The 13,189-nt window shown below is 41.2% G+C and overlaps 1 protein-coding gene across 1 annotated transcript in view; it reads right to left on the minus strand.

Moving 5' to 3' along the window:
- Positions 1 to 336: 336 nt before the first annotated feature.
- Positions 337 to 13,189, minus strand: part of ADAMTS3 (ADAM metallopeptidase with thrombospondin type 1 motif 3) — a 152,770-nt gene continuing 139,917 nt past the window's right edge. Inside the window, exons 20-22 of the mRNA XM_039355135.1 lie at positions 10,598 to 10,805; positions 8,820 to 8,937; positions 337 to 1,760 (exon numbers count right to left, since the gene is read on the minus strand). Of these exons, the coding sequence (XP_039211069.1) occupies positions 1,183 to 1,760; positions 8,820 to 8,937; positions 10,598 to 10,805 (904 nt within the window). The 3' untranslated portion in view covers positions 337 to 1,182. The remainder of the gene's footprint in view (positions 1,761 to 8,819; positions 8,938 to 10,597; positions 10,806 to 13,189) is intronic.

A 13,189-nucleotide genomic window follows, 5' to 3' on the forward strand; every position in this document is an offset into this window, starting at 1 on the left:
GCTGATAAATCCCCTCCAGATGTTTATTCTTCCCCTTGTTTTAGGGTACCGTTTCCAGGAACTTTAAACATTTATAATCAGTAAAGGCTTTGCAGTCCAAAATATCTGGAAGGCATCAGCTGGCCTGCTCTGTGTTTTGGGGTTTTGTTTTTTGAGAATTTCATTTCCCAAGCAACCCATTTCAGAGATAACAATCCAGATGTCCTCTGACGGAGTTACGAAATGGGAACGATTGTCTGAATCGTCCTCAGTGTAACAATATCTACTAAGAACCGAAGAACTGATTAGACATAATTTCCACAGCTCCTTGGCTGTCCTATCAAGTTCTAAGACTTCTAAATTACTGTTCTCTCTTGTTCCTGATGTAGGTGCCCATAAAATGATTGCAACTCTGATGTGGCACAAGAGACCTGGATTTTTTTTTTTAAAAAAAAAAAATAAAATGAAAGCTGTCCTAGATACCCAAGGTAACACCTGAATGCACATCTATCCATCTTTTCAGACTCTGGCTAATAAGCATATTCATGGCATGTAAATAAGACTGACCCAAGTCCATGAATAAGTGGATGAGCAAAGCAGAAAACTCTTAAAAGCTTCTTCTTCTGTTTTTTTTTTTCTCTCTCAATAATATGCACTATTTACACAGCAGCCGATACATTCTGTATTACTTCTTTGCAGAGATAAATTAGTCATACAACTCAGATGGACGTCAACGGCCTACGGTTAAAAAAAAAAGAAAGAAAGAAAGCAACAACGTTCTGTAAAAAGTGTAAACTTTGGTATCTTTTGAATGGCTTCTTTCTCCACCCCAAAGCAAGATTCCATCACGGTCCCCCCTGAACGAATCGTGTGTCAATAATAATAACAATAATAAGCACCTGATATGCAACATAGATTTTTTTTGGGGGGGGGGGAATTAACCAGGCTCTTAGCTACCGGCTTTCTCAATCACAAGCTTTCTGAACATTCAAGAAAGTCAAGAGTTTGGGAAGAGAGGTGCACACGGAAGAGGAAGAAGAACATATGGCTGGAAGCATCCGTCAAGTGAACCTGCACTTTTTTTTCTTGTTCAGTTGTTGTTGACGTGAGGTTTGAAGATGTTGCACGGTATCTTGGACAAAGCAAGGAGACCACTCGCCTCTCCCATGAACTCCCCACTTTAAAATTAAGATTCCTAAAGTTTCATCTCCCTAGAGTGGAAGACCTTAATGGTTGCTGTCTTTCAGCTGGCTCTTCGTTTCTCCTTGGGGTTCTGGGAGAAGAAGGAAGGTCAACGGAAGCGGGATGGTGCGTCACCACTGGCCTGGTATCCAACAAAGGTAAGGAACGGTGACTAAGAAGATGCCCATGATTGGTGGAAAGGTTATAGTGCGATGCAGTTGGTCCAGGAGTCTTGCAACTGGCTGGATTCCGAAGTTTCCGATGAGATGGAGGAGCAACTTGGACCTTTCTGTAGATCGGAGGAAGAAGGACCTGGGTATTGTCTTCCGGCGAGGACATTCTGCCCGGAACACTTTGTCGCTTGAAGTGAGGAGGGACTAAAGAAGTCGGGGTGACCAGAGGCTTTGGAAGGACTGCAGGGCTGGCGATGAAGCCATCTTCATTTCCTGCCGCTGCTTCGCTGTAGAAAGGAAGCGGGAGGTGGACGCTACGTTGGCTACAGGATTCACAGCATAACTTTTTGTAGCCTGGTATGGAGCAGTACCGGGCGAGCACTTCCATCTGGCAGAAGATCGACTTGTCTCCTTGGCAAGGTTCATCTGAAAAACAAAAGCCCTTTGTGTGTTAAAGACGGAGGAGGAGCTTCCACAGAAGTTGCAAACTGTGACGAGCGTCAGTCTGGATCCATTCTTACGTACCGAATCGTAGAATGTAAAGTTTAAAACAAGGGTAGGCAACCTTGGCTCTTTTATGACTCGTGGACTTCAACTCCCAGAATTCCTGAGCCAGCAAGGCTCAGCTTGGAAACCTCTCACTTTCCCCTCAGCGTGGCTGGCTCAGGAATTCTGGGAGTTGAAGTCCACGAGTCAGAAAAGAGCCAGGGTTACCTATCTCTGGCCTAGGCCTAGGCCGCTTTATGACTCGTGGACTTCAACTCCCAGAATTCCTGAGCCAACATGGCTCAGCTTGGGAACCTCTCACTTTCCCCTCAGCATGGCTGGCTCAGGAATTCTGGGAGTTGAAGTCCACGAGTCATAAAAGAGCCAAGGTTGCCTACCCCTGGTTTAGAAGGATCTTGAAGAACATCTAATCAAATCCACTGATGGAATCTACTATTAGAGTGTCACCAACAGGCGGCCCTCCAGCTCTGGTGTAAACACCTTCGGTGAAGGAGAGTCCACCACTCATAACTCTTCCATACGGATAGTTAGTTTAAGCACACATTATTTTCATTTTGCTACTGCTCAACAAAGCAGCTGAAACACTGGAGACAAATTCTTTGGGTGTCCAATCACACTTGGCCAATGACGTTACTTCTGGAGTTAATCTAATTTCATCATTGAAACCAGGATGCAGTTACATTGGCACGTTCTTTAGCATTTTATGAAGTATCCTAATATGATTTACGGTATTTCATTTGCTTCTTTGGTATCCTATGTTTATCACTGAGTATTGTATCTTATGATTTATGACTATTGTATTTTATGATTATGATCATGATTTATCACTTGTTGCTTGTATGTACTGTACACTGAGAGCTTATGCACTGGACACAAATTCCTTGTGTGTCTATTCACACTAGGCAAATATTCTATTCTATTCTATTCTATTCTATTCTATTCTATTCTATTCTATTCTATTCTATTCTATTCTATTCTATTCTATTCTATTCATTTTTTCCTCTATTCCTGTTCTGTTCTGCTCTGCTCTGCTCTGCTCTGCTCTACTCTACTCTACTCTACTCTACTCTACTTTATTCTATTCTATTCTATTCTATTCTATTCTATTCTATTCTATTCATTCTTTCCTCTATTCTATTCTATTCTATTCTATTCTATTCTATTCTATTCTATTCTATTCTATTCTATTCATTTTTTTCCTCTATTCCTATTCCTATTCTATTCTATTCTATTCTAATTCTTCTATTCTATTCTATTCTATTCTATTCTATTCTATTCTATTCTATTCTATTCTATTCTATTCTATTCTATTCTATTCTATTCTATTCTAATTCTTCCATTCTATTCTATTCTATTCTATTCTATTCTATTCTATTCTATTCTATTCTATTCTAATTCTTCCATTCTATTCCATTCTATTCTATTCTATTCTATTCTATTCTATTCTATTCTATTCTATTCTATTCTATTCTATTCTATTCTATTCTATTCTAATTCTTCTATTCTATTCTATTCTATTCTATTCTATTCTATTCTATTCTATTCTATTCTATTCTATTCTATTCTATTCTATTCCATTCCATTCCATTCCATTATCAAAATCCAGGCATGTTTTTTTCTCTCCCATTTCTAGAAATGGGTGGTGTACTTCAGAACATTTTTGCCTGTCCTGGGACACACATGTATTTTTCCTACGCATTTTTGAGAAGCTCCATTCTGAACATGGGTGAGGACAGAATTACGAACGGTAACTTATTCTTCTTAGCACTCTCTTTCAAGTTTTAGCAACATTTTGAAATGTCAAAAGCTTTAGGAGTGCATCTCCAGGGAGCTACTGCTTGGATAAATAAGATTAGAGGGGATTAAGTAAATTGCCCCCTGAACTGCACCTTGCTTTCTGGAAGAAAAGCAGTTTCTACACATTTTACTTAGAGACCTTCTCGAAGTTGAATCCTGCTTCATACATTCCATACTGGTTGGTCTTTCTGCAAAGGCAGCTGGGACTTCTTAATTTTTTTTCTCTGAAAATTGCCTCTTATTCTCAACGCTCGTTCGGCTTTATTCAAAACCTTTGAGAAGACTTTAATGGAAACTGCTCATCCCTTTACTCTGGGATCTCCCTCTCTCTCTAACTAAATGTTTTAAAAATGTTTGCCTTCAGGCTTTTAAATATCTGATGGGCTTGTCTTAACATTTCCACCACTTGCTGTTTTATTGATTGGGTTGCCTTTGTTTTTCAAAGAGCTTCATTATTGCTTGCCCTTCTTTGCTTTTTTTCTGTAAATCACCCTGAAAAAAGCACTTCTTGTTGGATCTACTGGAGACGATGAAGCTAATTGGGAAGATGTGGCTTCAAAGCAAAGAAAATTATAAAAGCAAAACAAAACGAAAGACCGCTTCTTAGCTATAGCAAGTGTGTCAAGAGGGAAAAAAAACAGAACTTGGAATACTGGGGCTAGAAGGGACTGTGGAGGTTATCTAGTCCAACCCCCTGCTCAGGCAGGAAACCCTATACCATTTCAGACAAATGGTTGTCCGGTCTCTTCTTAAAAACTTCCAGTGTTGGAGCATTCACTGCTTCTGGAGGCAGGTTGTTCCACTGGTTAATTGTTCTAACTGTCAGGAAGTTTGTCCTTAGTTCCAGGTTGCTTCTCTCCTTGATTATTTTCCACCCATTGCTTCTTGTCCTGCCTTCAGGCGCTTTGGAGAAGAGCTTGACTCCCTCTTCTTTGTGGCAACCCCTGAGATACTGGAACGCTGCTATCATATCATATTATTATTATTATTATTATTATTATTATTATTATTATTATTATTATTATTATTATGATCATCGCACAGTCAGCCAGATGTTCAGACTGGATTTGGCATTTTGTCTACCTATCGAGTCCTTACCCAGGACCTGGGATAGGCAGATGTGGATGTTTGATGGTATTACAGATATCGTCGCAGGATGGAAGCAGTTCCTAATAAGGCCGCCTTTTGCAATTGACTAATAGCGAATTTGTCAATGCCAATGGTGTTCAAGTGGTGCTCCAGTTGTTTTGGGATTGCACCCAAGGCGCCTATTACTATTGGTACTACTATTATGATTATTATTACTATTATTATTATTATTATTATTTTAAAATTGAGAAAGTAATACACTGAGGTTGTATGCTGCTTCCCTATTTATTTAGAACACAACAAAACAAAACAGAACAAAACAACAGAGTTGGAAAGGACCTTGAAGATCTTCTAATCCAACCCCTTGCACAAGTAGGAGACCCTATAACATTCAAGACTAGTGGCTGTTCAGTCTCTTCTTAAAAACTTCCAGTGTTGGAGCATTCACTGCTTCTGGAGGCAAGTTGTTCCACTGGTTAATTGTTCTAACTATCGGGAAATTTCTCCTTAATTCTAGGTTGTTTTTCTCCTTGATTAGTTTCCACCCACTGCTTCTTGTCCTGCCTTCAGGTGCTTTGGAGAAGAGCTTGACTCCCTCTTCTTTGGGGCAGCCCCTGAGATATTGGAACACTGCTTTCATGTCATTCCTTGTCCTTCTTTTCATTAAATTAGCCATACCCAATTCCTACAACTGTTCTTCATTTGTTTTACCTTCCAGTCCCCTAATCATCTTTGTTGCTCTTCTCTGCACTCTTTCTAGAATCTCAACATCTTTTTTACATCGTGGTGACCAAAACTGGATGCAGGATTCCAAGTGTGGCCTTACCAAGGCCTTGTAAAGTGGTATTAACATTTCACGTGATCTTGACTCTATTCTGTTGCTTTTCTCTGTGCTCTTTCTAGAGCAGGAGTATCAAACTGCCAGCCCAGAGCCAGATGCATCATGCCAAAACCATGACCATCCCATTGCCGCCAATGGAAAAAAAAGTTGTGATATGTCACGACATGTCACATGACGTTGTGAGTTTGACACTCCTGTTCTAGATAAGATAAGATAACCTTTATTGTCATTTTTATATTGTGGGCACAATGGCACACATCAAAAATGAAACTGAGTTGCCCGCTCTCAAAGTGAAACACATACAGTCTGGACATTATGATTCTTAGGGATGTAAAGAAAATTCCTGGTCCCCCACTAGGTTTGTTTCTATGGATGCAAATTCGCCCCCTGTTTTGTGCCAGTAATGAAGTCAGCTGAATAGGATTGTTTTGGAAGCCTTGATGTTTGAAATGAAGCAGAAAAAAATTCTATGGATTCCCAGAGTCGCCAAATGGATAAAGCTCTGCTTCCCTCTAGTGTCCAGATGTTCAGAAACATCCTAAAACTAAAAGCAAGCTATATATTTTTTCAAGGATGTTTATCTTACCGATCTGGTGCCTGACAACTTCTCAACAACTTTGACCTGATTTCTAGGAAAAGTGGACACTCTGTTCTCTGGGACAGCCCCTCAAAAATGGGAATACTTCCAACAGGTCACCCCTAGTTCTCCTCTTCATTAGACTAGACGTACCCAGTTCCTGCAACCGTTCATCATATGGTTTAGCCTCCAAGGGTCTATGACAGGGCTCTTCAAACTTGGCCCTTGTATGACTTGTGGACTTCAACTCCCAGAATTCCTCAGCCAAGCATGCTGGCTGAGGAATTCTGGGAGTTGAAGTCCACAAGTCACAAGGGCCAAGTTTGAAGAGCCCTGCTTATGAACTTCAACTCCCAGAATTCCTCAGCCAGGCACGATGGCTGAGGAATTCTGGGAGTTGAAGTCCACGAGTCATAAAAGGGCCGAGTTTGAAGAGCCCTGCTTGTGGACTTCAACTCCCAGAATTCCTCAGCCAGGCATGCTGGCTGAGGAATTCTGGGAGTTGGAGTCCACATGTCATAAAAGGGCCAAGTTTGAAAGACCCCTGCTGTATGACTATTCGCCCTGGCCAGCTCGCCATGGACAACTCGTCACAGCCAATTCAGCACAGCCAACTCAGCACGGCCATCTTGTTGCGGACAACTCGCTGCAGAACAACTTGCTGCAGGGCAACCCGCTGCAGGATAAGAGTGATACTAATATCAAAGAAATGCTGGAATAGAATCATTAAAGAAAGGATGCCAACGGAGGGGCAGAATGAAATGTGAATGGCAAACGCTAAAATAGCTTTTTATTTATTTTAAATAATTTAATACTACTGTTAAATTGGCCGTGGCGAGTTGTCCCAGGGCAAGTTAGCCAGGGCGAGTTGGTTGTGGCAAATTGTCCCGTTCTGAGCCTCCAATCCCCTTATCATCTTTGTTATTCTTCTGGCTGCCCAATCTCTTCTTAAAAACCTCCAGTGATGGAGCACAGTCAATTTCAAGAAGCAAATTGTTCCATTGATTAATCCTTCCTATTGTCAGGAGATTCCACCTTATTTCTAGGTTGAATCACTCTTTGATGATCTTCCACCCGTTGCTTCTTGTCCTGTCCTCAAGTGCTTTGGAGAATAAGTCAATTCCTCCTTTTCTGTGACAGCCCTTCAAGTACGGGGAGACTGATAGTCATGTCACCCTTAATCCTTCTCTTTGTTAGGCTAGACCAGAGGTAGGCAATCTTGGCTCTTTTATGACTCGTGGACTTCAACTCCCAGAATTCCAGAGCCGGCCATGCTGAGGGGAAAGGGAGAGTTTCCAAGCTATCCTGAGCCAGCCGTGCTGAGGGGAAAGGGAGAGGTTTCCAAGCTAAGCCATGCTAGCTGAGGAATTCTGGGAGTTGAAGTCCATGAGTCATAAAGCGGCCTAGGCCTAGGCCAGAGGTAGGCAACCTTGGCTCTTTTATGACTCGTGGACTTCAACTCCCAGAATTCCTGAGCCAGCCGTGCTGAGGGGAAAGGGAGAGGTTTCCAGGCTATCCTGAGCCAGCCGTGCTGAGGGGAAAGGGAGAGGTTTCCAAGCTAAGCCATGCTGGCTCAGGAATTCTGGGAGCTGAAGTCCATGAGTCATAAAGCGGCCTAGGCCTAGGCCAGAGGTAGGCAACCTTGGCTCTTTTATGACATGTGGACTTCAACTCCCAGAATTCCTGAGCCAGCCATGCTGAGGAGAAAGAGAGAGGTTTCCAAGCTGAGCCAGGCTGGCTCAGGAATTCTGGGAGTTGAAGCCCACGAGTCAGAAAGCGACCTAGGCCTAGGCCAGAGGTAGGCACCCTTGGTTCTTTTATGATCCTGGGCTAGACATACCTAATTCCCTCAATCATTCCTCCTATGTTTTAGCTTCCAGTCATCTAATCATCTTCCTTGGTTTTCTCTGCCCTCTTTCTAGGGTCTCCGCACCTTTTCTGTATGGTGGTGACCAGAACTGGATGTAGCAATCTAAGTGTGGCCTCACTAATGCAGTTTAAAGCAGTACTCTCACCTCGTGTCCTTAATACTATCCCTCTGTTGAGGCAACTTTGAAAATGCTTTGCCTGAATGATTTTTACAAAGCCTGTTGTTTCTTTCCATAACTCTTACATTTTTAACCTACGTGAACTGAATCTGTTCCTTGCATTGATCTTTTATTTTGATGAGGAGTCCTCTGAATTAAATCATTCTAGTGCACTTATGGCCTGCTCTACCACCTGCACCCGATTATCACTTGCAAGATTCTGTGAATGTAACCTTACAGGAAATTAGAATTAGACAATCTGGTTGTGTTTTCTGTCTGAATCTATCCAGTGGGTTGAGATCAATTTTGCAAGCCTGAAGGGGCAATTTTCTTCCATCAATGTTACCCTGAGGGTGTTTTGTTGGGGAACTGCCAGCCAGGCTGGAAGGCAGAGTCAAGAGAGGGTCTAGCTTGGAGTGCTTGTGCAGCCGCAAGCAGCATAGGCTTGACCTGCCACAAAATCTGGTCATTCCCAGGAGAAGGCAAGCAGTCTGAGGAGATTCTTGTAACATAGATGGTAGGTAATAAAGCTACAGACTTTAATTGTTTATGAGTGGCTCTGATTGCTTGCATCTGCCTACAGGAAAACAACTAAGCTCAGAGGGCATCAAGGACCCTACAATGAATAAATTACTACTAGTACTTACCATTGCAGGGTGCAAGTTTGCAAACCCTCATGGATTCTGGCTTTTCCCCATCACATTGATCACCAGTGCGGCATGACACCTGCCTGGATTCTGTCCCTTCCCCACAGGTGACCGAGCACTACAAGAAAAATAACAAGAGGGGGGGGGCATGATACAAACAACTAGGTTTCTGCATCTGAATGCTCAGTGATGCTAGAGATGGGTGCACGGATATTTTGTTTTACAATGTATGGAAATATTGACTGACAATGTATGGAAATATTGACTTTCCAGGACAAAATCCGGAATTAGGATTCCTTGCTTGGTCTTTCATGTAACTGTTGTATATTACCAGGAGATGAGTGGGAATCCTGTGGGACGTCATAGGTCAACAACCTAAACAAGCTAAAACCTTCCCTTCTCCAGTTGTATCTGACTCTAAGGGACAGTGCTCATCTCCTTTTCTTAGCCAAAGGAGCCAGCGTTGCCCCAAAATGCCTCCGTGGTCACGTGACCAGCATGAATATATGCCAAGGAATCACGGAATGCTGTCACTTTCCCATCAAAGTGGTATCTACTAACCTACTTGTACTTGCATTCTTTGGAACTGAATAGAATAAAATGGAACTGGAAGGGACCTTGGAGGTCTTCTAGTCCAGCCCGCTGCTCAAGCAGGAGAACCTATACTATTTCAGATAAGTGACTGTCTAATCTCTTCTTAAAAACCTCCAGTGATGAAACACCCACAACGTCTGAAGGCAAGCTGTTCCACTGGTTGATTGTCCTCACTGTTGGGAAGATTCTCCTTAATTCCAGCTTGCTTCTCTCTTTGATCAGTTTCCAACCATTGTTTCTTGTCCTGCCCCCTGGTGCTTTGATGAATAACGTGACCTGCTCTTCTTTGTGGCAGCCTTTCAAATACTGGAATACTGCTATCATGTCACCCCTATTTCTTCTTTTCTTTAGACTAGCCAAACCCAGGTCCTGCAGCTGTTTTTCATATGTTTTAGTCTCCAGGCCTTTGATGATCTTAGTTGCTCTTCTCTGAACGTTTTCCAAAGTCTCAACGTCTTTTTTGTAGTATGGTGACCAAAATTGGTTGCAGAATTCCAGGTGTGGTCTTACTGGGGTTTTATAAAGCGATACTAATCCTTCGCATGATCTTGATTCTATGCCTCTGTTTATACAACCCAGGACTGTATTACCTGTTTTGGCTGCTGCTGCACACTGCTGGCTCATATTGAAGTGATCGTCCACTAGGACTCCAAGGTCCCTCACAGTTACTGCTTTTGAGCAGGTCTCGCCTAATCTGTACTTATACCTTTGCTTTTTCCTGCCTAAGTGTAAAATTTTGCTTTTCTCCACATTACAATTCATTTTGTTGGATAGGGCCCATTGTTTGAGTTTGTCAAGATCTTTTTGGATCCTGAGCTTCTCTTCTGGGGTGTTGCTTGGTGGGCAGGAGCTGAAACAAGAAACGGGAGCTCACCCCATCCTGCAGAGTTTGGGTCTCAAACATGGGTTGTCAGCTGACAAGTTCAGCATCTTTAACCACTGAGCCACTGCATTAACAGCCCAAATAGAAGAGCACTAGCTCCTTGATATAATTCAACAGTAAGGACAGGATCCATTGTCAGGGATAGATAGGTAGGTAGTCAAGAATATTGTCTTAGCCCTTGTCACGATCCAAGTTAAATGTACAGTCCTGGAAGAAAATAACCTTTCCAAAGGATCAGAAACTCGGGACTTGAGCTGAGGTTAGGCTAGTTTTCACAAATGAGAAGACTTTAAATACTTACTGAACTCCACGGCCCTGTTTTCCACTGAGCAGGACATGGTGTTCTATTACAAGCCCTGCGACTCTCAGGACGTTCTCCACCGCAGTACTTAAAATGAACGGAGCGATTTCCACCATCGTGAAGCAGCTGAACGCAACGTACACTTCGGATTTGATAACCAGAAGTCCCACAGGTTTTGGTGCAGTGCTCCCATTCTTCTGCTATCCAGCTGCAAAAGAGAAAGAACAGATTTTTTTAACGTTGAAAAACAGGGAAGCTTTCCCCTGGTCTAACCTTTTTGTATGTTTCCCGTTGTCTTACCCTTTTTGACCCTATCCCCTTATTACAGTGGTTCTCAACCTGTGGGTCGGGACCCCATTTGGGGTCGAACGACCATTTCACGGGGGTCGCCAAACAATGCAGTCCGCCATTTTTTTCCCCCTTTTCCTTAGCTGTGCTACTCCCTTTTATTCTATTGGCTTCTGAAAGCCAATAGAATAGACTCTCTTGAATAGAATCTAATTCTATTGGCTTTCAAAAGCCAATAGGAATTGTCCAGGCTGTCTCTGCCCTGCTGAGCCCGCCAAAAGTCCCATTCTGCAAACGGTGCTGCACCAGTTGAGTAGTCCTCGACTTACGACCGATTGAGTAGTCCTCGACTTACGACCGGTTGGGGGTCGCGGCATTAAAAAGGTTGAAAACCACTGCCTTATTACCTTTATAAAACTCAATAAAAATATTTATATATAAAAAAGGGGGAAGCTGACGGACATGGATAATTAATGATCCATAAAACGATCCTTGTGGACCAAAGCGCATGTGTAGAACATAACATTAAATGCTGCGTTGATTTAGCTGGCCTAGCTACCATTTTCCAAAACGGGCTTCTTTGTACAGATAGTCCTCAACTTATGACCATGATTGAGCCCCAAATTTGGGTTGCTAAGTGAGAAATTGGTTAAGTGAGCTTTGGCCCCGTTTTACGACTTTTCTGGTCATGTTTGTTAAGCGAATCACTGCCGTTGTCAAATGAGTAACACGGTTGTTAAGTGAATTTGGCTTCCCCAAATTGGCTTTGCCAGTCTGAAGGTCGCAAAAGGGGATCACCTGACACCCCCCCCCCCCGGGACACTGCAACGGTCACAAATATGAGTCAGTTGCCAAGCGTCTGAGTTTTGATCACGTGACCCCCGGGATGCTGTAAGGCTTGTAAGAGTGAAAAACGGTCAGTGCTGTCATAACTTCAAAACGGTCACTAAATGAACTGATGTAAGTGGAGGACTACCTGCAATTCACTGCTCTGGGGTTTATATTTTGATGCAGATTTTATACGCTGAATTTGATGCAGCAGGCTGCATTATGCTACGCCGTGCAAAATAAGTAAATAAATCCAAGGGTATTTCAGTTGTTCCCATTTGCCAAGAATCAGTACCTTAGTAAAGCAGAATACTAGAAAGAAAGCGCTGGAGTCTAAGCCAATGTTTTCTCTTTGCCTACAGGAGGCTGAGGGATTCTGCATGATACTCTCCCATAATTTACAATAGAGCCAAGCAACTTTTTTGTTTTGGTTTTTAAAATAAAGGATGTGCTTCTTTCCTCTGCACAGAAAACCTTGTACGGTATTGTTATAATATGACAGATGAGGCTGGAACCTTATTTTATGACCTATGTTCAGACTTCTAGGTTGGAAGCTCATTTTATTTTATTTATTTATTTCATTTTATTTTATTATTTTATTTAATTATTTTATTTTATTTATTTTATTTTATTATTTTATTTTATTTTATTATTTTATTTTATTTTATATTATTTTATTATTTTTATTTTATTTATTTTATTTTTTATTTTATTTTATATTATATTATTTTATTATTTTTATTTTATTTTATTATTTTATTTTATTTTTATTTTATATTATATTATTTTATTATTTTTTATTTTAATTTATTATTTTATTTTATATTATATTATTTTATTATTTTTATTTTATTTTATTTATTTTATTATTTTATTTTATTTTATTATTTTATTTTTTATTTTATATTATATTATTTTATTATTTTTATTTTATTTTATTATTTTATTTTATATTATTTTATTATTTTATTTTATTTATTTTATTTTTATTTTACTTTACTTTATTATTTTATTTTCTATCAGATTTTTATTCCATCTTTATTACTTTATAAGTATCTCATGTTGGTGAACATTCCTAATATTCCTTCCTCCTATTTTTCCCACAACAACAACCCTGTGAGGTGGGTTGGGCTAAGGGAGTAACTGGTCCAATGTCACCCAGCCTGCTTTCATGCCTAAGGTGGGACTAGAATTCACAGTCTCCTAGTTGATTGGCCCAAAGTCACCCAGCCGGCTTTTATGCTTAAGGAGGGACTAGAACTCAATGTCTCTGATGATTGGCCCAAAGTGACCCAGCCCGCAGTCTCCAGGTTTCTAGGCCATTACCTTAACCACTACCCCAACTGGCTCTCCTTTGTCCACATGTATATAAGCAAGACTGCAAATGAGTGAGTCTACATTTTGTTCACTGGAGGAGAGATGCTAAGCTCTGCCAGACAAAGTTCCTTTGTTAAACCCAAGTGGCCAGGATGGATA

This window comes from Crotalus tigris, unplaced genomic scaffold (genome assembly GCF_016545835.1).
Source record: "Crotalus tigris isolate CLP2741 ecotype Arizona unplaced genomic scaffold, ASM1654583v1 scf7180000018609.294051, whole genome shotgun sequence".
Taxonomy (NCBI): domain Eukaryota; kingdom Metazoa; phylum Chordata; class Lepidosauria; order Squamata; family Viperidae; genus Crotalus; species Crotalus tigris.